The 26,623-nt window shown below is 42.8% G+C and overlaps 1 protein-coding gene across 7 annotated transcripts in view; it reads right to left on the bottom strand.

The window, feature by feature from the left end:
* Positions 1-26,623, bottom strand: part of LOC114873977 (phosphatase and actin regulator 1) — a 172,620-nt gene that overhangs the window by 129,026 nt on the left and 16,971 nt on the right. For 2 of the 7 annotated variants that reach the window (XM_029182798.2, XM_046288259.1), the window contains exons 1-2: positions 13,565-14,331; positions 11,939-12,851 (exon numbers count right to left, since the gene is read on the bottom strand). The exons of 1 other annotated variant lie outside the window; for it this stretch is intronic. In XM_029182798.2, the coding sequence (XP_029038631.1) occupies positions 11,939-12,236 (298 nt within the window). In that variant the 5' untranslated portion in view covers positions 12,237-12,851; positions 13,565-14,331. Of the gene's footprint in view, positions 1-11,938; positions 12,852-13,564; positions 14,332-23,535; positions 24,805-26,623 lie in introns of those variants that run through there. 4 more of the 7 variants (XM_046288262.1, XM_029182800.2, XM_029182799.2 and 1 more) reach the window with 3 other exon arrangements.

Consider the following 26,623-nt stretch of genomic DNA (forward strand, 5'->3'; position numbering starts at 1 on the left):
TTCGAACGCTTACTCGTTCGTATCTTGTTAGCAACAATTTGCATGTATCATGCAGTGAAAAAGGAAGGTCAATGATTACGTTATGTTTCCTTAGAGGATACATGTAACAATGCGCACGTTGTGTAACAACGGATAAACTGAAATTGTGGCTGAAACATACTTCAGTGAATACTAAAACTGCGACAAGATATTTTCTGTGCACTCGATTGTAGATTATTTTATTTCAAATTTCTCAGTCACAGTGAATATTTCGAGAAATACTCGAATTCCAATAGAAAAGAAAAATTCCAGAGAAGAGATTCGCACGACATGAAAATTTACTTTCATAAGTCGTTAATGCTCGCGGCCGAGCAGAGAAGCGGTCCGTCGAGATATCTGTATGTTAATTAAGCGTGGCTCGTTGCGTCTCCTTCCTTCTTGGCTTTCTCGATATGCGTTACGTGGTTAAGTAACATAATCACATAATTGTCGCCTCGAGTTCAACGACGATCGCGGCTGCTAAGTAGAACGACCAGCGAAAGTCGAGCACCGAGAGAAAATCTTGCGGAATCCCGTCGGAAACAATGCCTCGGGCGTATGCAAAGCGTCTCCGCGAATTCATTTTGCGTTAAGAGGCAAGAAAAATTTAATTTTTCACCACGTCCTCCGCAAATGAAACCTACCATATCCTTTTGCGTACGAGAAATGAAAATGTTTCACGTAAAAGAGATTTAATATTAAAATAAATAGAACTAAAGATAGAAGAAATAGAATTCTTTCCCAATTGAATAAACTGAAAAATAAATCTCAAGTTAATCCCGATTGAGAGCAGATTAATCAGCTGGTTTTCGAAGGTATACCGCCTGGTAGCTGGGTAATCCAGCAATTAGGGTCTACAGGCTGGCGAACAAAGACGAATAAATGGGAGGACCAGGAGGAACCGGTCGAAGACACTGGTTCCCGAGAAAAAAGGCGAACAGAAAAGCGACAGAAGAGGGTGGAAAAGAAACTCGGCACAATTAGGATGCTCCTATCCGGACCGACGAGATCACTCGAGAAAGGAAACGGGTGCTCTGCTCGCGAATGATCGTACGGAGGAATTCGCACCGGCGGTTTTTCGATAATCGCACCGTGAAAAACGGAATACCTAGCCAATCTTGGATAATTTCATCGAACGGTATGAAAATCTATCTGGAACGAGGGAAATACGGAATCACTGACGATCCATTGTAAATCTGGTTCGATCCGTTTTCGATAGAGATTAGTTTTCTGCTGGTATATCCCAGAAATTTAAAAAAGAAATTACTCTGCTTGCTACCCTACGAAATTAATAAAATGTTAAAATCTTTAAGAGAATTACCAATAGGTAGCCTCGATGAATGAAATGATAATGTTGAAATAAAAATAGATACCAAAGACAGAAATAGTCGAAAGGTTAAAGCTGTTATTTTTTTTAACAATGAAAAATAAGTACGATTCTTGGTACTACAAAGACTGGCTTTTGTTGCGCGTACAAACAGCAGAGGTGAAGATGAAGACAAAGGACATTTGAAGCGTGAATATTGTACATAACAATCGATTGTCTTTCAGTATTCAGTTTGTCTTCCTTCATGGCTGCACAATAGGAAAAATATCAAGTTGTACTCGGAATTATTCATTACGGAGAAAGCTATCAAAGTTTCCTTAACAATAATGAACCTTCGGATAAATCAATGTGAATTAAAGCTAAATAATTTACAAAAGTTTTGAAACAATTGTACGGTATGAAGAAGCACGTTTTCAATATTTTTTCTTATCTTAAGTACACGAAAATTGGAAGAATTTTCTGCCCTAGACGAACGGAACACACTAATGTACACTTAATGAGCGTAATTACCAAAGATAGGGTGAGACGTGACGGTGGAACGAGAGACAAACGAAAGAGACCGTCTTATTCCACGTTTCTAGAACCATGATATTTCAATTCGCTTAATTGCTCGCGACACCAAGTACAAATGGCTGACTGCACTGTCTTTTCTTAGCAACAGTACTCTTGATAACTTTCCACACTCGAGGCTGCCATTGTTTCAGTAATACAAGTCAATAATGGAAATTGCTAATGAAACAATATTACGAAAAGAGACAGTTAATTTTCTTACAGCTTTCTATAAAATGAAAATCGATAAAGCCAAATCCAGTAAGAGAAAACTGACGAGACGCGGTTTCACATCGTTAAAATGAATTTCCAGCGTGACAAACAATCTGCCTATGAATAATCGTATAAATTTCTGAATTATTCGCAAAGTCGTTTGAAACCTGTTCCTCCGAAGATTTATTTTTCCTTGCACGAACGTGGAAGACACCTTGCCAAGCAATTGTGACACGCTTGTCCATCGATTGTGTCAAACTTCTCGTACACGGATGACGTGAACGATGACTCTGCTGCGCGTGAAAAAGCCTCGACGTCAACGTAGCGTGGTCAAAGGATGACTAACATCATCAACGAGCCACTTAACAGACGGAGTTCACGAGGAATCATTGAGCAGTACGATTCCAAGAAGTAACTTCCATAACGTCTCTTCAACTATTGAGCAATGAAACGAGATAGGAATACTAAATCGAGTAGAAATTTTCAATAACCCTTGATCTTGGCTCTGATTTCAGCAGTTTCACAAATTTTCAGATGAACACCAGACCAGGTGTTTAAACGAGGCCCTAACCAGAATCGAGCCCTCGTTGCAGAAACGAAGCACGTCTATTCAGAAGCATCGATCAGAGCCGCGTCCGTGCTCAAGTCACCCCCTTTCCTGTTTCGGTTCAATAACCGGCTAGTATCAGAACTAAAATTAACTTCTCCCTAGCGAGGTTCAGCTCCTGGAACGAGGCTGCGTTCACCTGGACGCTCCTCGTCCCGGAAACTCGCCCACGGATCCCGCTAGGATGCACAAAGAGGGTGAAAGGAGGCAAGCTTAACTTGCCTGTGCAAGCCAGGCCGTGTTAACAAATGTCGCTGGAAAAGCAGCTCGTTTCGTACAACTCGGTAACAACTTTGCTTTGATCGCTCGCTCGTACCCGCTTGATCGAGTTTACCCTAGCTGCGCGTCCGACAGAAACGAGAATTTTCTCGGCGACCATTTCGCGCGGCTAAGTCAATCGGAAAGAAGAGATAAATTTTAAAAAATACAAAATAAAATAACATCGAAGAGCGGAGGCTGTTATCAACAGTGACGGTGTTGAATTGAATTAAAATTGGGGCTTTCTCCATGGTCTATCGATCGAAAATTAAAACTGCTCTTTCTTCCTGGGTATTTAACGTTAATTCTGATCGATATGAAATTAATTTAACAGAATTAGAGCGATCGACATTGCTATAGAATTCTCTAAATTCCAGAATACCTACGACATAGGTATACCGCCCGAAACAATCTCGCCGTCTAATCTCCGATCGATAAAATCGCTGGTAGCCGAAATTCAGTTTAATCTACTGAAAATACAGAGCACCGCGGCGCGTCGTTTGATCTGCGGGATATTCAATTAACCTCGAACGAAAGACATTTCCTTTGTTCACAGGCAAGACTCGGGTGCATTTCGAGACACCTGCCAGGAACAGCTTGCCACCGGGTGCCACCTTCAACGTTCGCTTCCTAAGGGTGCATGGAAAATTACCAACGAGTTGTCCCTGTATTAACAGTAGCCGATGATCGATATTCGAACATCGCCGAAAATAGCAACGATCGTCTTGTCGCATCCTCGAATCACCGGACGCCCCCGCAAATGGTTGCCCGTTTCCATTAGCCGAGGATTAAGCATCGAATAAAACGGTCGAGAGGGAGAATTTGGCGCGTACCTACGAGGAATTACTCAGTGGGTTGGTAACCACGACGAGCGAGTTACAACAACGGTAGCATTGTTTTGTTGCGAATGGATACGCCGGAGGCAATTATTTCGTTCGCGAAATGAGTGAATCTCGGCAGCCAGCTTTCGCGCCACGTTCTGGCCACTTGAAGCTATTTTGGAATGTTAACTGCCACTTGGACCAACTTGGGGCTCTCTCTGCTTCCCTGTGTAACCGATGAAATTTAATGGGGATGATATTTCGAATAAGCGGAGTGCTCCTGGAAGCTCGTATCATTCGAAAATCCGAATACAGCCAAAGAATTTCGAAATCTGATTCGGTCGTATGAAAAATGGAAGGGAAAGCTTTCGAAAAATACCGTCGGTCCTCACGGACGATTTATAAAAAGGAAGGAATCGAGGGAAGAAAAAGCGATGGGCATCGTGAATAAATCGCGTTTCGAAAGATTGATGATCTTGTCTACCTATGAACGTGTCTCTGTTGATGCTACAATAGAAGAGCTACGTATGTTCATCGTTCCACGTACGAATTTATGCACGCCACGAGCAGCAGCCTTGACATTCCGCGAGAAATACGTGGCTAGCCGATGTACCACCGTCAAGATTAATCGATCTCTCAAGACCGAATACACTTACGAGACAAATTCTTCGTCAGAAGTGTGGCTGCTTTTAACTAATATGAATGAACTTGGAATACGTATTTTAACTAATATGAATGAAATTAGATATAATATTTACAACGAATTCGAACCTGTGTATGGTATTTCATTAAGCTACCGTCATTCGGGAGATACTTGAAAAACGTAAAACGTCCCGATCAACTTGACGCGAGAATCAGCGTGAAAAATTCACGAAGACAACGTCCAGACGGTGTAAGAAACTCGTCGATAAGCCACTGGCCTCGTAAATATTCAACGACACCGAGGAATCCACGAAAAGGGGTAGCTACGATCGGCGTCCCTCCGTAACTTCTTCCCAGCAGCGTTTCGCGTCGATCTCTCACGGAATCGTATAACTTCCCTAGAAACGGAGCAGCTTCGTCTTCTTCTCGTGTCGGTCGTTCTCCCTTCTCGATTCTTTTGACGAGAAAATCCCCCGAGTGAAGAAAGTTTCGCGATGGAAGAAAGGGGCTTCTACCTTCTTTCCATCGTGTCCCAGCAACTCGCCAGACTAAACGAGACCCGCGGCTACGTGAAAAAGCCACGATCTCCTGGATCCTCCTCTGTTCGCTTTCGAATAGGCGAGCAAGCTTACGTTTTTCCATCGTACGTCGTTCGCCTGTGAAGCCGTCTTTTCCGGCCACACAAGACCGCGAAATTAGACGATGAATCTTCTATGAGGCCGGGTTTCTACGCTCCAGCCCATCTCCCGTAGACTCTTCCAGTCAGCTTTCACGCGGCAAGAAAGAGGAACGCGAACAGAAGACCGATTAACAGGGATGGGATCGAGTTCAATGTGTACTCGCGAATCCGAGTCAATTCTAATACAAAAGTTTCATTTCGTTTCGCTTACACTCGGCTGAGAAATCTCTCACCATTCGCTTCCACTTTTTCGAGCTCTTTCACTAAGAGCTTGGGAATTAAACGAAAAATTCGAGAGAATTAAAGTCGAGGATAATACAATATCTATGGGTGGCAAGAAAACGAAAGAAATATCGAGGTTGACATTTAAACACGGCTTTCACCGAAGCTTATTGACATCCTGAAACCCTATTATTTGAGAAGAAAAGAGGTACCGATGGACATTGTTTGCGGTGGAAACAAGAGACTTAACTTTCACGACGATTGTTCAATTGTTGCGAGCATGAATCGAGAAGGGTTAACCCTTGTTACATTGTAATTCGATAATTGATATTATCTCTGGAATGTCATGGCAGACCAAGGATCTTCGATTTTAGAAATTTTATAAGACCTACTTTGAAGATGAATTTTGGAAAGGACACGAGATTCTCACAGTCTATCGACCGACTCATCCTAGTCGATTAAAGCGTTACGCAATATCCACCGATTACGAAAGCATCTTAATTAGACGCCGATCACGACGAACCAGTGACGAAGCGTTTCTCAAGCAGAAGTGTTACGAACAATCCAAGAACAATGCATACGCGTAACGTTACGGTGTATTATTGGGAAGTGGCACGAAATGAAAGTACACGCCTTCAATGAAATTCTGAAGTTCTCCCGTTCTCGATAGGCGATTCACATTTTACGATCGTTTCTGATTATTTTGAAAGGAGTCGAGTATCGTATTTGAACGAATATCATCAGCTTCCTCGGTTATTAACGGATTCAGTGGCTCGTCTGGGAAAATTAAAGTTTCTATCCCAACTCGACTATCTTTTTATCTTTTCTCCAGGGAAATTATACTCTGCCCCCTAAAGAAAGTTCTGGTCCTTTCATTTCGGAGCAAGTACCTCTTAATGTTGCGTTTAAAAATCCGCGCCGCGTTCTTTCTCCCCGGTAGATCTTTGAACGAAACCGCGGCTTGTTTATTACCTTCTGTCTCTTATTATGTTGCGAGCCGAGCTGAAAAGTACACACGATTCTCCAGTTTCCGGTTGTTTTATAGAATAGATAAATAATGAAAAATTCGTTTTAAAAACTGGGTCATTTGTTTTGTAAAATGTTTTCCTAAAGAAACCTTCCCGGTGAGAAACATTGATCGTGAAATGTAAACCAGTTATCCAGAACGGAAGAAATTTATCTAAAGAGAAATCGTGTTTGGTAGGATCATTAAACAAAACGCTTAGGCAAAATACGAGTTATTTACACCTACGTCGGTGTATTACGGTATTAGAATATCGGTAAAGGCTCATTAAAATACCTTAGTCCCTGCGTGTTCAGCAACGAGTGACGTCAAAACCGATTATGGAGCGTGACGTTTCCTTGCCCCGCTTCGAGCAAAGCGGACAACAATAAAATCCAGGTAAGGTATAGGTATCAAGTTCAAGGGCGAATCGTGAAAGATAGAATGGAAGCTTTAGGATCAATTCGGTAGATTTATGAGGCCGGTAGCTAGTTAAATAGCTCACCCAAGATATACCCTCGTCTCTTTACAGTACCCTCGCGAAAGCGTTTTATTACAAGCGATCTCTGTCTGCTCTGTAATTTCGATGACCTACTTTTCTGTTAGGCTGTTCAAAATTCGGAGTTCAAAAAATATTAAAAATTTAATTAACCCTTCCTGCCTCTGAAATCATTAACTCAGAAATTTAAATAATAAAATGAACGATATATTTAAATTTTACTTTTCATGTTTACGATCAATCGGTCAATTCAATTATCGCGAACCCGATGACCATTAAACCCAACGGGAACGCTTTCCAAGCCAACCATGATCAGTCCTAAGTATCTCATTTATTCGCGATGATTTTTTTCCTCAGCTCTCTCTTAGCACACAATGAACAATCACCAAGCTCGGTGAACTAAGGAGAAATATAGATCGAGCAGACAATCCGGACCAAGAGGTACCCCAAGCCCTGCTCGCGAATAATACATCATGGTTAACAGACGAAGTACAGGAACACAGGTCTGTATCATTTAGCACATCATCCATGATTTATGAAGCCCTAAACTGATTAATGTTCAGCATTAAATCATTCCTGAAGTTTCTCTAAACATACGCCTCGAAATGGTTACGATCGTTCAAAAATAAAATTTCGTATTTTCAACAGACCCATGAGAAAATAGTACTCCGGAATTTTACTAAAAATACTGTTCCAATGAATTGTCTTTGATCTGATCCCCAAAGACGTTAACTCGCTAAGAAGCAGAAGGTTTGAAAGATTAACGATTCGAAAGCAAGCTGTTAACCAGCTCGAAGATTCAAAGACGTATCGCAGACGCGGAATTACACCCTCCCTGCCGTCGCACAGTGACCCAGGAACCCTCGAGCAAAGGTTCGTACGGTGTTATCCAGTCTGGCCAACCGGGAGCAACAGCAGCTCTCTGCTCAATGAATGATTTCCGTGCGCTGTTGCCACGCTACGTCTGCATTCTGCACCCATTACTCCTTCTACCCGCTTGACATTTTATCGTTTCCTATGCTTTACTATTAAATATTGCACAATTATGCCTCGACGCGCTGACCTAACACATCCAGACACGTCGCGTCAGGGCTACGTCATCGTTTAGCTCCGACCGCGAGAAACGAGGATGATGAAAATGTTTATCGTTGCTTAATTGACGATTCGGGGGGAAAGAAGATTAATGACGTCGTGGAAATTAAGGGCAACAGTAGAAGGAAGTGGGTTAAATTCGAATTATTCAAATGACTATCGATCTAACTTGGCGATTCCTCTAAATTTTGTCTAAAAGTATCGATGATCCGACGAGAAGAATAAAAATACTTATGCAGAAATTAATAATTGATGACGTTATGGAAGTTATAAATCCAAAAACGTTCTGGGAATGTGGTTCGCGTTACGAATCAATCATCTGTATGCAAATATGATTACCATCTGTTCGCAGCTACTTAGAATGGCCTAGAAAAACAGAAAAAATTTCAAGTGCACGCATGAATCATAAAATTGACTGAAAATTCCTGTGTTAACGGGAGCTTGTAAATCGAAATTCAACATAATCGTTGTTTTCGTAACAGAAACGAAAACCGAATGACAACACGATTCTACGAAGAGAGACGCGAACGATAACAAGGCAAAGTTTGACGTAATTGCTGATAAATTCCCTTTGTCTTACTACCGAGTAATAAACATTCCGTGAACAACAAGTGCATCATCGAATCATACAGACACGAATATGCCGGCATTCTTAAGACTCGAATCAATGATAAAACAAGAGAACACAGGTAGCTGGATATTCCGTCCACTTCCGTTCTACGATTGGCGGAGTCGTTAAGCGTTAATAACGAATCGCGTGTATCGGCTGCTCGAGAATGATTGATCATCGTCTGCAACGAGCGTAAATGATTAAACGGCAACGCGGTAAAGGCGCGGCTCCGTACTGCGTTCCATCTTACGAACGGCTCGTGGCTTTCCCCGTGGAAAAACGAGGAAAATAGGATACGTTAATTCCGGAAACACGCTGGATGAACAACTGGTCCATACCGAAACAGAGATACAGAAACGTGGCACACTCTGTTTCTGCGGTTGATAGCCGAAATATCAATGAACGAGGACCGGTTGATCATTGGCTATCGATTATCTGGCCTAATAAACACGCAAACACATGCTCCCGTACGTGAACGTTTCCGCTTTTCGATGCTGCAACTTGTGTGTACATTATCGCGACCAATGGACACTGATATCTTTCAATCATGGCATTATGCAGGCTGCGTTATGGCTCTTCAATAAATTTCCAGGATTAATGACGTAGGTGGGCTCATTTGAAGAGAGGAGAATAGAAATGTATCGTTTTCATACACCATGAGGGCGGAAGGGTGACGATATAACAAGAGTCTACTGTACGTATTTGAACACCCGACACGATATTTTACAATAAAACGCTAACAATTAAACGCAAGAACCTCTGGAGCGAAAGAAAGTAGCGAGATATGAAATTGAATAGAATTGTCTTTGAGAAAGGGCTGCTAACAGTAGTCCTTTGTGCATTAACTAAACGCACGTGTGAGAGCTTCCCATAACATTCAACATCGAATGATATTCAATCCCGGAAACGGGAGAAGTAATTCTACCAGCTGGTTAAACGATTACGAAATTAAATTCAATTCTCACTGCTGGCACGATCAAAATTGAAACGCGAACGTTTATGCCGACCTGTATGCCCGTGAAGATACTGAAAGACACGTTAAAATCTGAGCGTTCTGCATGTAAATTACTGGCCGACTATGTATGTCCCGTCCACGATACACGTGCAGTAAACTACCTAGATTTACGCGTCCCTGCAACAACGCACCGCAAAACACGTAGACATACGTGCCTCGAGCATACTTTCCAAGTGACACGTGTTGCATGACCAAATAGTACATGAAAAGTATGTATGCACCAATGGAAGGTAGATAACGAGAGATTTCTCATCGATATTCCTCTCGGCTTAGAAAGCTAAGCATAACGAGACTCATTCGAATCTGGCTCCGTTTAAGAGTACCTACATAGATTTTTTGAAATTTCTACGCAACAGAGAAACCGACTATGCTGCCCTAAGACTTTGCAAAATATATAACAAAGAGAAATTGTAACAGAGGTGTGTATGAAATGCTTGACAATAAATACTGCGAGTCTATCAATTTATTCTGATTACGTCCTTAACCCTACATGATCCAATATCAAAGCTAACTCGAGTTATTTCAGTCCAATTGCGATGCAGAAGCTTCGAAGAGTGAATGGTGATTTGAAACCGGATTGCCTAATCATTTTATTAGAAGCACAGTCGTCAAAGTTGAATCGTACAAAGTTGTAAATGAAAGATATGAAATTTAGTGACCGGTGAACAATACAAATGAACCAGTCTTGTACGTGTACAAAAATTAACCGAACGAGTAGCAATCAGAGACAACGAGGTCTAACGATCTATCAGAGGCTGAGGGCGTTGGTGAAAAACAAAAAGCAAGGCGCGACAATGGCAGAGACTTTTCGTGGGAGCGTGATAACAAAGCTACCTTCGCGCGAACGTTCCCGTTAAAAGGGAAGAAGGGAGTAAGAACCCGAGTCCACCGTCTTCCCTTCTTCCTTCACCGCTGTTTTTCTCTTGCTGTTCCCGCCTCCCTTTGTCCGTGGCTCGTGCAACGACCGACGACCCGACAAGATAGCGCCACAACCGGAGGAAGTACACGGAAGGGAAGTGAAAGGAAAGGGGAAAAAGAAGAAGAAAAATTATGGAAAAAAACAGGTGTAGGTAGTAGTTGGTTGAAGCGAGCACGAGGGGTTTGTTTACAAGCCGCGGAACTCGACTCTCTTCGAGTTCCTTGACTCATCCATCGAACCAGCTTCGTTCTATTTTCTCTTACATTCCCTTTCCCGCCAACAACTCGGCAATCTCTTTCTTTATCTTTTACCGTAACTTCTTGCTCGCTAACTCATCTTTCCACGTCGAGCCGTACGCGAACGGTAGTACGCAACTACGAGGTGTCCCGGCAAAAACGCTCCTTCACCGGAGCTACGATAATGGGAGGCAATTGGTATCGATTATCGTCGCGGTGGTCGAAACGGGAGGTGAAACACGCTCGGTATAGGCAGAGGGCTAGATCGAACCTAACAAGGGAAGCGTGCACGACCTTCGAAACGGTAATTTGCTCGAAAGTTTACACGAACTACTAGTTAAAATGGTAAACTATGGAAGGGAGTTATTAATTTTCGGCTCTTCTATGTTCGAGCAAAGTACGAACGAAATCGGTGTACCGAAGGTCGCATATCCCCCTTGAAAGAAGCGCCCATCGCATCAGCCATTGTTCCTTTTGTTCACGGCATGATCAGAGGTCTCGAAAGGATAGGATATTCGGTCAATAACCGATCGGACGGGTTGATAACAATGCACTTGGTTTGCAAACACCTATCTTGGATCTCGTACAAGTATTTCTGGCAAGGTGTACCCGCGGCCAGAAATATCCAGTGTCGAGGAAAAGCCGGGTCCAAGAATTTGTAGGTTTCGAGTACTCGACCGAGCGGTTGAATGAAAACGCGTGGTCAACGTAGGTTTGCGAAACTATTGCAAAATCTTTGTTGTTCTATTATCAATCTTCATTAGAACGCGAGATACTACGAAAAAAGGCTTGCGAAATCAATGTTACGTGTATCAGTGCGTGATTCATGTTATTATAATTCTGTTGATTAAAAACAGGAGTAGGGGGAAGAGAATGGTACTGGTTGCTTTAAATCTTAAGAGAACCTAGGGAAATCTTAGGGAGAATAACACTGAATCTCCCGACTTCGCAGATAAAGAACACGGACAAATAAAGCGAGCGATGGAACATTCCTTCCCCTTCGCTTCTCCTTAACAAGACTGTACATAGTACAATTTTCCTCTATACAATGCGACACGAGTCAACATTCCAACTCGAGCAAGATAAAACGAGCACCGAGGCTCGACTGATCGCAAAGCATACCTTATCGCCAAGCGTGATTCCTATAAAACTTAATAACTAGGTCGAATTTCGGACGATTCACCGAAAGTTAGAAATGAGCAAAAACTCGATGGAATGAAGGACTCACCGATGACGGTGTTAGCAGCGACTTCTTTGGCGGCTGCTGCAGCCGCTGCGGGGCCATGCGCGAAGAAGTCGCTCAACGACAACGAGGACGCGATGATCTGTCGTTTCTCCTCGAAGTTCAGATAATCCAGACTGTTGCTTCTCTGCGGTCCGGCGACGATCGTCACCGTTTTCGTGGCGTGATGATGGTGTTGCTGGTGGATACTGTTCTCCACCGCGATATTACTATTCTTCTCGTTGGCCGCCTCGTTCGAGGGCGGATTCGGCAGCAGGTATACACCGCTGACGCGTATCGACATCGTCGACGGGCGATCCTTGAAACGGCCGCGCTTTTTCCTCCTCCAAGGGCTGAGGATCGCGACCAGGCCCGGTAAAGAAGCTACCGGTTGCTGGCCAGCTGGAACATTCTGACGAGTGGCCGGTCGAGAGGTCGGCTCGCGTGGCTTGTTACTTCGAGGCAGCTCCACGGCTCGGCGTTTAGTGCGTTCACGATCGCCACGAGGAAATTGATGGCCTCTTATGTGCGCTTCTGACAGCGGCTACCGTCAGACGTTGATCGTCCTACCGAGCGTATTAGACGCCCGGCCTTTGATTAGTAGTTTTGTATTCTACGTACAAAAGGTACAAGATGGCAGGATTGTCGTTATAGCTTTGGCAAATTTTCCATGGACCAAAGGGTGTTGCGCGGATAACCTTGACCGGATACCACAGCCTCCTCCGTGGTACGGCTTCCCTTCGACGCTTATGGCACTACGCGATCCACGACGGACGATCGGTTATCTTGCCCGGCAAGGTTACTCCGACTGGTCGGTCGAAAACGATCCTTATTTACGACGGAAATGAGCGTGACCCTTCCGCGCGTTTTTCTCGTGACGGCCACGAGAGTGTACTCGGTCGACGCTCGGCGAATCGTCCTGCGCAATAGGAACGGAGTAAAGTTAACTCTGCCGATGGCATTGGTCGGCTGTCATGAATGGCGTGCATTGTGTCGTACGGGACAAACCAGCAACGATTATGTCCCCGTCCCACGAAATGTCTCATCACCGTCCACCGACCTCTCCTCTCTCCATCTAATTGAGAGCTCTACTTAATCAGACATGTAACGAGCGTAACGCTTGATACGCGACATTCCGATCCGTTAGCGAAGCCACGTTTTACACGTATCAGCGAAAATAATATACGACGACACCTTTTTCGTTACGATTTAGGAAATACCCGGTAAGGTGAACGACAACGGCGCCGTTCGGAACGGAGCGCGCCTAACCTAACCTCCGTACTCCAAAACGCGGCGAGACGCGACTGAAGGTCGAGAGCACTCGCAAAATGAAAAGAAAAAATATATGTAACTGACTGTTTGGCTTGGTTCAAAACGTAGATATATTCCGGTTACGTGAAACACAATAAACTTGACGAAAACGATAAGAATGTGTTCGCGTACGAACCGACTAAGAGTAACCTCAAACATCCGGGCACGTAGTCGACTGGCAAACAACGATTCCTCGTATAATACTGACAAGTTACAGCGCACGTAGAAAGCATTCGGAGACGGCTATTCGTGAAACGACGTATAACGCGATGGCCGGTGAGGACGCATTTCGTGGGCGGTCAAAGGGACGGCACGACGTACTTGATTTCTCAGGGGCAGTGTGGATGGCTGCTTTTCGGCAGGATTCGTATAAGATACCGTCGAGGTGTCCTCGACGTTTAATATCACAGCGATGACGATTCACGGCAGGCGTCGCCACTCCTTTTCACGGGACACCTGTGTGTGCCGTGTAACTGCAGGTGAGAGGAGAGCGAGACGGAGAGAGAAAGGACGCAACGATTATAAACACAGAAGCACATAGTACGCTGGTACGCGCTTAAGGGATACGTTGAAGAGAGACGGAACAGGCACAACTGTGACGATGCACCGTGGCCACAAACTCCGAACTTAGCACGAGAAACGAAGAATACGAAGACGACGAAGACGACGACGACGACGACGCCGACGTCGACGTGAATGCACGCACACGAAAATTGACACACACGCTCATCGGTGTTCGCGCACACGACGGGCACAAACGCGACGTCTTCGGCGTTGAATGTTCGCTCCGAGACGAGCGATACTCTGCGTGTATAGTACACGATGCGCGATACCGATTGCGCTGTAAACGCGCCGGACGGATTACCGACGGAATTTAATTACCACTCTATCAATGTAACGTGTAAAAACAAAACGGAGCCGAGACGAAACGAACAACAACGACGATCACCGCGCCACGAAACACGCACCGAGCGAGGCTCGCGAACACTGAGGGCGGCCATGCGATCGCAGCGACGCCATGCGACGCCGACCAACACCAGCGTACACGAGACAAACGCTCCGCTCCGAAACGTGACGGGGGGAAAGCGAAGCTACACACTACACACTATACCCGGCTTCCTCGTAATTTTTCATTAATGAATTTACGAACGACTCCAGACTGGTTGCCCCGACTGGAACGAGCTTCTTGTTCCCCCTTTGGAAGGAAATATATATTCTCTCTAATGTATTTCATTAACTTCCGGGTTGCTGGTATAAAACGCGGGTAAAATGAAATTGCTTAACTTGCACCATCAGCAATTTTTTTCCAAGCCTCATGGTGTATCAAAAAATGTGAAATAAATGTGATATGTTTTGTAGCATGATTTACGTGGTTTTCGTTTTTCATATTACATCCATTCATTGTTTGAAATGAAAAATTATTTCTTTTGTTTATTAAACTGAAATTGATTTTTGTATATATAGGAGTAATAATTATATTATTTGCTCGCATGTAGGTCACAGTTAATTCGCCATAACGATTAATCAAAGTTTAATACGCTAATTGAAAACTGCCCCGACCTAGTATCCGCGAAGCTGGAAAAATGACGATCACATAATGCATACGTGATAATGATGAAACGTGTTACACAATAACATTCTGAAAGCTTATCAGACTGTACGGCTTGACGCGTTTCAATTTCTCTACGTACGCTCTTTTGTGTCTTTAATCGCGAAAAATGATAGATTACGTTGAAATGTCGTTCGTCTCGCATATTACACGCGAAAAATGTCAACCACGAGTCACACTCGTGATCGACTTTGAACGAGTGTAATGATAATTGTAGACCACAGTCACGCGAACATGCGGCAACGGCAGAAATCTTTTGAAAAGATAACTCATTGTGTGCTTTGTAATCCTACGCTCTGCGGGTTTTTCTCCTGCCTGTGTGCACACCTATTAAGTGGTTGCATTTAAACGCTCTCAATCGAGCAACGAGCGAACTCGTTCCGTCTTGAAAGTCAATATCTTCGGAATACCGTATAAAATTGTTTGCAAGCAACTCAAGTTTTAATTACATTGTTGCGAGAAAATGGAATTTAAGCATTTTCAAAAGGACGAAAAGGCTATGAATTCGATTAACAGACTCATTTAGAGATTAATTAGAGTTCCAGCAGACAATTAGAGAAACAAGGATATTCAATTTTCAAGCGATGCCAATTTAAACAGTTTTCAGAATTTTCATTTCCTAACGCGGAACGGTAAATTTGGGCTACCGATTCGATTACCGATAATATCGATAAGGCGCGAATGTTCGAATCGGAAGAATCAGCAGGGAGAGTGTGAGGCGAACCACGTGGTATTTCCGTGGCGTCTAGACTCTCTAATTTAAACCGACTCGCGAATCTACCGATGTTTCAGCCCCGTCTAGCCGCTGTCACAACGAACGACTGAAATATGAGAAACACTCTCGAGCCCATTCTCGAAGGGAGCAGCGAACTTTTTTCGCCGGCTTCGCCCCAGATCGCGTATTCGTTAGGAAACAAAGAGGGCCAAAGCAGACTGCTCTTTCGCGATTCCCGTGTACCACGTTTCTGCTTACGCACGATGAAAAGATACACGGTGAAATTTTAATTGAATTCGGAAGCTTGCTGAAAATAGAACGGAAACGGGTATTACGTTGTGCGGTTTGCTAACCGGTGTTCTCATCCTTCACGCTCGATTGCGGCTCGGGGCAAACGTGCGTTCCCGACGAAAAGTAGCGGAAACTACGGCCAAGAAATGCATTTATTGGCACAAATCCAGTGGAACCTCTTTTCCAGCGTGGCCCTCGCCAACGCGACAAATCAACGAGAAACGACTGTTTTAAACACTGACTTGATACAAATATATAATATTTATTTCTTACTCGATTTCTATTTGTAGTAAACACCAGCTTGATCACCCTGTATAGATCCTTTCTATAATCCCGATGGCTGGCGAATAAAGTATGAAGGTGTAACGGAAGGGCTGCGTTACGCTTCAGTTCAATGGTCAAAGTATTACACTTCCGTTTATGGGCCATGGGTCGCGAAAGGTTCTTGTTAAGCCAGGTATAAACCATCCTCTGAGCCGATCCATCGATCGCTATGAATTAAGGTCAATCTTTAAGCTGAAAAGAAGCGACTAAGCGTCGACTAAGTATATCTAAGTAGATGCTTGTCTCGGTACGTCCGCATGTGCAACGATACTTTCGCTGTGAACGAAGGCTGGTCTCGGTCGTGGATCTATAATTATTCGGCACGTTGCGAACGATTCCAGGAACGGTTCGCGCGAACAAACACGCCGCCCACTTAACAGTATTATTAATTGCAGCGAGGAACAAGTGTCCTCGACGGGCCGAATTACCAGACAATTTACAATTAAACAGCGGAGCGAGACGTTTAATTAAGGAGAAGCGTCGCGTCGGTGCATCAGCGCGAACCGCGTGCATGCAACGCCGGTTGCCGTTGCATTTACGGGCGCCCGTGCATTCGCATCTTCCAAAATGCAATCTGCCTGCAACGAGCAGCCGCGAGGTTGAAACTCGCGATTCCGTGGAAAAAAATCACTTTTCGCGAACTGCATTTAAGGAAACAACTTCCCCTTTCCTTTCTGTTTACCACATTGACACATTGGAATTTCTTCGATAATCGTTCGTGAATGGTATGCATTGTAAATGATTAGATAATTAGAGTTTGGAAGCTTGAAAAATTTTTACCCCTACCGCGGCAATGTAACGAGAGACTACTGTAATATTAATATTAGCTGTGATTTTGGAGAGACGGTACTTCCAGTGTAATGGTAAATGTAAATTATGCAGCATTGGCTGGCTGCATTCCCATTTCCAATGTGTTGATGTACTTGCAGTTGACACACAGACTTCACTGTTCTCTATCATCGGTTATTTATAAAAACACGCGTGGAAACTATGTATGAATTTTGTAATATTATATACTCTTTTATAAGATACTACAAGATACTACAATAATAGAATGATGAAGTAGAATTCAAAATTAATGCAGAAAAAAATTGTATGACATTATTAAGTGATGGTTATTCTCCATTACACGAATAACCATCGTGGAACGTCTGTCACTTTGTTTTACCTTTGCGTTGAACCACCTATTCTAATATAAGGAACATGTGGTGTGTGATTACGCAAAGGATACAATGAAATTAAAATCTCGAACAGTGAAGTATAGAGAAAACCAAGTTTGTTAGTATAGAAAGGAAAGGTGAAGATGGAGCACCAAAACAACGTAATACGAATGGGGCCCGCCAACGCAAGAGCGGTCACCCATCTTTCCGAGTAACGCGGTAAAACGGGCTTAACGCGATAGAACTACTACAGCGGCACCCATACGACGCACCCATTTTCACATACCATAAATATTACTTTTTTTTACGTCTGGTAGATGTGATTGTTCATTATTATTTATTGATTATAAATTAAGATTCTACTTCAACAAAAATAAAATTTCTTAATATAGATAATGCACGATAATTGTAGAAAATGTTAAAATCTTACAATGGATCGGCTCGTTTCATTTTCGAAACTCCTGCTAATGGACTTATCTATAAAAAGGAACGAGCTACAAAATACAACCGTTTACCGTGAAAATAATACGGAGCCGAATAACGGGCGTATAATTGATTTTGTTACGCTACAACATGCGTAGCGTATCAGCGGAAGGATCTGACGATTAACTTTAAATCAACTTAAATTGCGGTTATCGCGAGATCGAACGATAACAAAGCGGTCGGTCAGATCGTTGGCCAACAGTCTGGATAAGACGTTGTTCACCGCGATAATGGCAGGAAATTAATGGCAGCTAAGAGGGATGGGAACAACGGAAGAAGTAATGAAAAGATTGCTTTCCTTATTACCGTGTAAATTCATCCTACTTCGCCACGTTAACAGATGCAAGCGTGGCGCGATGAAACGCCGAAAGAAAGGAAAAGTGTTCCGTCTTTCGTGGGACGTGAAATGTTGTGAAATTTTGTAGAATACATAAATCGTTACGAAACGTCTGCGAAGACTTACGTAAAAGAAGTGGAATGAAAAAATTTACTCATAGAGACAGGCCGCTAATTGACAGATACAATTACATTTTTGGCACATACGACACCGTGAAATGTTACATTGTTTTTTTTATTTATTACTGGCGAAGGAAATTCGAAAGTTATCGCGGGAATCTATTTTGGCACTTGTTTAAATACAACAGGGATCGCTGAACGCTTTTTGGCAAGCTTCGAAACAGGTACGCAAACATCAGTCTTCTTATCTGTTTCCGCCTTTCATCGCTATCAAAATATTCAATTTGTTATTATTCCGAACACTTTAGATACTTGAATGTTTAAATTCTTTCCAGACGATTGACGATGCACCACGGTGCACCATAAACAAGATCCATTTCCATAGAACACAGTATTGTTTTTCAAACATTCCCTCATAAATTCTAATTCACCTTTACGATATTTTTCACGAGACGTATTTTACGAGGCGGTTTATCCGAAAACACTTAGAGGGTTCGATTTTCGATGCGTGAAAACTGCGTTATCCATGGAAAACGTCTCTGCTAAAGTTTCGAACAGTTTCCAATCCAAGAATGATAATTTAATTCCTCTTTTGACCGTCTAGTCCGAGGAAAAAAGCATCGATTTATTCTCCCGGAGAGCTGGCCACTTCGTTCGACGAAACTTTATCGAAACGAAGAACGAGTTGGTTCGTTAATAGTTGCGAGAAAGTACTCGGATTAATTTATTCCATTACGTTAATTTTGCGGAGGTGGTTGTATGAGGGCCACTTACGATTATGAACTCGTCGAAAGGACGATATCTTATCGGATGTTAAGAACACTTTTATTCCTTGATAATGTTCAGCCTACAGCATTTTTCCCTCGGGATTACATTGGCCATGCTTTGTATCGGGATTACGAGTCCACTCGTAACATAGTGACGATAAAGGGATTAAAATTTCCTGTTACCCAGCTCGGGTGTGCTCGTAACACGGAAGGAAAAAAAGAAATTTCATTTCCAACAACGAGTTCATTAAATACGCGATGAAACGCGTGAGTTTATAAGGCATACTCGAGGTTTAATTAAAAATTAATGAGTGTAATAATTTGTCCCAGGTGTATAAATAAAGAGGAATGTTTTACTTTTTATGGCCCGCTGCCCGAGGGTATCAGAATCACCAATTATCAATTTTCTTTAATATCCTCCTACGCAATAATTAAAATAGCAAACAAGCAAACAGAAAAGCGAGCAGATAAGAAGAAGAATCCTGAAAGCACGTTAGAAGATAATCTCCAAGCATTTGCGTCACGGGAATTTTCATCTGTCGAAGAGGAAGCCTCTGTGGAAGGCGTAATTAGAAAAGTGGTGCTTGTTTCATTGACACGCTTTTGTCTTTCAATTTATCCACATTTTCCTGCCAGGCCGTGGCAAGGTTTTCTTTCGAGAACCAGACGATCTCTTCTAAATACCACGCTTTACCAACGTGCCCTGCTTTTCTATCGTCGTTGAAACCTCGCCGCAAGGACAACCGCAAGGAAATTCTTCGGATGACAACCGCGTTATCCTCGAATTCCGCCGATCTACTTGCTTTCACGCGGACAGAATAGTTGCCATTGATAACTTACCGATTCGTAGATAAAAGACGGATTGCACCAGCCTCGATGTAACCGAAGGGTTACGAGTGCAAAAGAATCAAAGAATGCGACACAAGAAGCGCGACCACACGTTATGTAGTAACCGGTTTGAAATAACTCGTGTAACTCTAGGTCGGTTTAAAATAAAGAAAGCAGATGGAGTTGCTGCTTTGCATATCAATGAATCACCGCCTTTCACGCAGCAACAGCAAGATAAACTAGCTCACTTACAGTGAGCACTGTGATCGGCTTGCAAAGAATGGTCAAAATTGATAATTTAAATTTTGAGTTAAAAAGTCACAAAAATTCCGATCAGCCATTAATAGCGGAGCTTCGCTCCAATTACAAGGCAGTAGGATAATATCGAAGGCGATACGACGCGAGTAAACAGGAGTTAACCCTTCATACTCGATGATCCTTTTGCTAGAAGAAAGCAGCAACTCGAGTCCTCTTACTCGTGGGTCCGTATCTTTTTTCAGAAGACTTTCGAGCAACCAATGTGTCAGGTTGATAAAAGAAAAGCAGAGTATTTTTAAGAACCATCTAGTTCATTATCGATGGCGATGAGTAAACTTAAAACAGCATCTTCTCTAATGGAGTTGCTCGTCAAACGAAAGCATTAGGGTGAAATCGTGCGTAAAGGATCATCGTTTTCTATGGAATAATTATAGACACTTGGATCGCGTCAGTATCACCCTGATAGTCCTTTTTCTTGGGTAAAAATATCGTTCGAATGAAAGAAGGATAACTAAAAAGCCGGCTGATCTTTTTATAAATTGCAAACGTAGTCATCCGTGATTTACGATGTTTACTATTATTATTAAATTATTAAAAGTGTGCGAGAAACCGAAAATATCTGATCGAGTCGGGTTCTACGGAGAAGCTTTCAATTTGAACAGCTCTGAAAAGAATCAAGCTTCAATATATTGAAATCGTCCTTATTGGTAGGTTCAAGGATGCGTGATATACGAAATGCAGAAGAAAGGGCTCCTTCATAGATTTTTACGTCCATAGGTAATAAAAGGGACGCAAACGGTATCGAAGGATTCAATTCGAAGCTTCGTATATTATATTTTCTATCTCCCGAGAGAACGATAAATCAAAATTACTTTATATCTAGATATAACTCGTTGAAAAATATCCATAAAATTGGAGGAAAGGAGAACGATAGAGAAGAATAGGGAAACGATCGAGGGCATTTCTGCCATTTCCTGAGGGGATGAAACACCCTGTTATTGAAATAGTTTCACTCGACGATATTACGTTGTACAACGAGCTAGTGTTCGTTCTCGGTAAAGGTAAATATTACTGTGTCGGGACCGAAGAACGACTATTTTGCGGACACGTAGCGCACGGTGTCGACCGGAAAACTTTGAGCTTTATGAAATTAGTTGCTCGGTCAGAATACTCTTCGGGCGAAAATTGCGCTCGACTAATCGCCAACTGGGCTCGAAGCAAACTTTTGCACCTAAATGTTCCCGATTGCTAGGTGAATTTACTCGAAAATCTGTAGAGGGTTGAAACGAGAAAAATATAATAGAAACAGAAAAAGAAGTTATAAAAATAGTCTACAGCGATAGATTACAGTGTAGAGCAGGGTGCGAAGAATCTCGTTGGCAATCTACATTTTTCATTCTTCAATTTTCCAAGTATATACTCGTGGACGTGACAGAGTGGAAATTACACAGATTGTAACTCAGAAAAGTGCGGAACACCGGAAGAGAGAATAATTTCACCATCAGCAAACCAGCAGCCCCGGCAGATGCGACGCACGGTGAACCGTAAAATTCATTTCTATCGACCGCAATGTGGTATCTTTCCAGAGAAGCTGGCGATGTAGACAGAGTTAGAAGGTCTGCGAATGCCTCGAAGCGTCTCCACGAGCGACGCCGCGACGCGACGCGACGCCTCATTGTTATGTAACCACTGTCACACTCGAGGGAAAATCGTTCGTTTCAGCCTCGCCGTCCTCTCTGCTTTTCCTTTTCATCGTGTCGACTTCGAGCCTTCGTATTCACCGGTCTAGTATAATATGTGCTTCTCACCTGGCGCGTATGCGACCGGATATAAAGGAAAAATACGTTGAAAGAGCGGCAGGGATGGTGGATCCGCATGGTTCTCGACGTCGCGACGCTACGAACGTCGCGGAAGCTTGAAAATGTTTGTCCTTTAAAGTGCCTCTTCCGTGCGTTCCGCGACGAGGTAAAATATAAAGTGGGCCGTGGCATTGCCGGAAGTTTGCCTTTGTACGCAAACTTTCAGCGGGTTAAGTCGTGTAAGATGGTCCTGACTGGATTTTCACCATAGTTACAAGGATTTCTGGTAATCCTCTCCAAATGTTTGGGACGCTACATACTTTCTCGGGATTTTTACTCGTTCATTTTTTCGTACCATAATTTTTGAAGAACTCGGCAATTTTATTTATAAGCGGATAAATTCTTGTGGAAGGCACTGAAAAGTGTTAAGGCAAGTTCAATTTTCTAGGTGAACGCTTGGCTTGGGTAATACTTTTACTCTTGCGAGCATAAAACGCTTTCCAACAACCCGTATAATGCGATTTAATGTGTACATACATTAGCTCGCTGAGGAAAAAGTGGATTACTCGATGTTACATGCTGATGAAGATACTTGGGATAAGGGGGTAATGGATATCGATACAGATAGGTTACACGAATTTTCGGGGATTTAGAGATTTTCCCCGTTTTATTTTCCCTCTTTCGTTTATTCATATGAGCGATTTTCGTTCGCAGAGAGAATCTCTATTAAACGAGCTCCTCTTTTATGGTTTCTCGATTATCCTGGCTTCCATTTAATCCGATGCATTACGAACATGCATGATAATGAAGCACTGTTACAACGTTCAATCCTGCTTTGTACATCGTTCATATATTTACGTACATCTTGTACATAAACATTGATGAAATTTTCATTTTTGCAAAATTTCAAATTGCTTCGATTCGATTTAGTTAGCACGATACAAATGCAATTATTCTGAACGCGGTCGTTTCATTTTTCAATTTAAACCTTGCACTTGCTGCCTTGCTTAATTAACCCCTGAATGAAACAGCGACAGTGTCAACTTCATTTTTCATTTCTGTTTTATAAATTTTAGGAAACCTACAGAATACATTTTGCATCGAGATAACATAAAGCGTATCCATCGTTTCTCGCTTATTATTTATATCCTAACATATTTTTACGTAATTTGTTTGCATGAACGTTCGCAATCCATGTATAACGATCGAAGATGATTGAAAGATCTAACAAAGTCTATGCGTTTGCTTGAACGATTCATTTGTTCGATGAATTAATTCCTGACACGTGTATCTGGCGCACGCGTACGCGATCAATGTAATCAGAATAATGGATTTGCGCAGTCGGAGAAGAGAAATATTTCGGGCACTCTGAATACAATCGAGACGAGCAGACTTCCATCATAAATGGAACGCAGAAAAATGATATCATCCGGAAGGAAAGCTTTTTTTACCGGGAGTTAAAAACAGATTGCCAGCATTTCGATTGAAGATAAACGAGTACTACAATGTTCAATTTTTCAAGCATTGAATAACCATATTGCTCGTATTTTTGACTATTCATTTAATAATTACTGAATAATATTTTGCTAGATATAAACATACCATCTTTGAAAGGACCGAATCGCAGGAGGCTCATTTCCACAATCGATGCAGCGCCCCTAAAGAAACACTAATCCTCAGAATCCTCGCAGGTACTCACAATTCCCACTGGTTACAATTCAACAAAATCTAAGGAAACGAATTCTTCTCGACGTCACGAATAATAACAAAATCCTATGAAAACGTTCCACGTAGAAAACGTTCCATCCTTCATCGTCCACGGTCTCGCGATATCGGCTACCACTTTCCACGCGGAAGTCGCTGTTTGTTCAATCGACGTTCGTTTCACCGAACTCCTGTTGAATATTCACGAAACGATCTCGCAAAGGCTAGTCCGACAGGCTTGCATGGAGAACAATTTTATTTCATCGCATCGACCTGACTATCTCGAGAGAGAGAGAGAGTATTTCAAGCTCGCGATGCTGCAAGGATACCGTCAAGGGTGGAAGATTTTATCGAAGGTCCCTGATGAATCGATGAAGTCTCTTTTATCTTTCAACGACGTACCTGAGAGAGGTGCAGCAAAGATTTCACGTTTCGTGCCTCTCTTGCAGACATGATCTTCACGAGTTGTTAAGCTGCGTTCATAACATGTTTTATTAATTTTATGAACCCTCTGGTCGTTCACACTAAAAGAATCTGGTCCCTCTTGATCGCAAGTAAGTCTGAAAACGGTCGAAACGGAACAGTTGTTGATCGAAGACGCGAGCAGCGTGTAATCAATCCGCTTGTTCCGTGGATGCTCCTCACTCTCGTGCGAGTGGAAGCTTCGCGGAGTGTTGGTTAATGACTGGTGTGCACGTGAAAGACACACCCGTCGCCGGTGGACAGTGGGTGCGACCGTTGGCGGTATTTATGTCGAGATGTTTCTTTAATCAAGGACCTCGTAGGAGCTCGCTTTCGACCGTGATCGATAATTAATCAACCACCTGCAACCGTGCCACGCTTAGCCAAAGAATTGCAGCTCGCATTGTAATTTCATTTCCATTCTTGGAAAATCGTCGACTGTTTGTTTGTTGTTTTCCTTAGGGATGCACTTGAACCACAGTGTGTCAGCCTCGTTGCAAGGCTTCCATCGATCCAGCAAGTGTGTCAGCTAAGCTGATGTATTCCACTGATGTCCGCTGATATCAAAAACTGTCGCCAAGTGCAATCACTTCTCGTCGGTGAACAGGGTTATTAAGTTCGTTCGATCGACCGTTTAGTTCCTTCGTTTATCCGTCACTAACACGATTTATATCAAGATAATCTGTATTGGATCACAAACGAGACAACGCGTGACGTGATAGATAGCTTATCTATTCTACCTCTAGCAAATGTTGCTTGAAACAAAGGAAAGATCCGATCAGAGGAACGAAATGAATCTTCGCGGCAGGAAGCAATCTTATGGGAAAAAAAAAAAGGAAAGAACGAATGGTGAAACCGCGTGGCCGTCTTCGTCAACGGTATCCGGTGCACTGGAGCTCGACCTGGCCGGCCTGTTTACATCGTGCAGGAACGTGCCGTGGCCAGCCACCACACCTTGCCGGGCTTCCGTCACTTCGATTATACTAACACCGAGCCACCGTGAACTATCCCCTTCACACAACGGAAAGAGAGTAGGCTTTGTGAGCAGCCGAGCGACGCTTGATTGGCACTCGGTGCACCATGGTGTAGCTGTGCCTCTCTACCGAGCCAAGAATAGACGACATCGACGCGTGGCTTATAGGGATTGACGCAAATAGGCTGTGGGATTTTTAGCCCGCTAGGGGAAGGTCATGGAATCGAAATCGTCTCGATCGATCCAGAGATTTTCTGGATGATGAATCTTCAGTTAACTCTTAATTTGCATTAGATCATTGATTATTTACGACAAACTTAATTTAAAGGAGAGTCTTGCCAAAAGCAACTTTTATCCCGAAACACGTCGTCGAGAGAAGTCTAAGAAGATTCCGAGGAACAGATTGGCTGGTTCGTTAGTAGACTACCAACTGGTTTGTTAGTTGATCTATGAGCTGCTGCTCGTACTCGTACGTTCGTCGTTTACTGGTCTCGAAGTACCCGCAAGTTTTTCTGTATCTGTGCCAGTTTAGATCGTCCTTTTTAGTTGAACGTAGACCGATATCGAGTGGAGCCTCGATACCGTAACACGGCCGTAGTTCCGCATCGAGCCGAGTTACACGTGTAGCTGCGATCGATCGAACTCGCCTAATAATAATCAAGCTTACGCGTCGAGATGAAAATAAACAACAGTCGTGTATAGAAAATATTCTTCGACGATTAATGCAACGCGTCAGCTGCGTCGACGAAGATAAAACGAAACCGCTATGTCTGGACGTTTATGAATTTTAATTGATCCCACAAATTGGTCGGCGGTCAGGTTGTTGCAACGATCAGAGGGTTGGAAATTATATAGCCCCGTTAATGAGTGTCGCTTGTAAATTATATACACGTTCTCCGACAGGAAACTCGTTTCGCTTGGTATTTTTAGATTAAAACGTAACTCAACTATGTTTACCAGTCAGGTGAATCACTGAGTTATGTAAATTCTATGTGCATTCCTTTTTGTACAAAGAGAAATAGAGACAAAGGAAGTACAGTAATAATTGCACTGTTTAATTATTAACATCCGTTGCGACACGAACTCAGAATGCGGAAATCCTTCGGCACTTTCGAAACTAATTTACAGTCGGACCGCATCGGGCTATACTTTTTCTTCACCAACACACTGGTAACGCATATTTGTTAATGAATTCTAATATATCGCCATTCATAAAACTAGGAACAGAAAGGAAGCTATATTCGTATCAGGAATGTGGTTGAATTTCTAATCTGAAAGAAAACAGATTACGAAATGCACATTCTTTGCAAACGAAACCTAACGAAATATTATTTTACGTAACATCAATTAAATGTGTTTTCAAGTGAAACCACCAAATTGGAAACTGTTCGAGAAATCTCAACATTTCTTCGATGATCATGGACACTTTGTTTCTAGGGCTATCTGGATGAAGTTCAATGTTGTGTACGATAAACGAGCGTGCGGATGAATTCGTCGAATGGAATATGAATGTATGCCAAGGGTAATAATCTTTGCAATGTATCAGCCAGC

The sequence above is a fragment of the Osmia bicornis genome, chromosome 12, assembly GCF_907164935.1.
Source record: "Osmia bicornis bicornis chromosome 12, iOsmBic2.1, whole genome shotgun sequence".
NCBI classification, from domain to species: domain Eukaryota; kingdom Metazoa; phylum Arthropoda; class Insecta; order Hymenoptera; family Megachilidae; genus Osmia; species Osmia bicornis.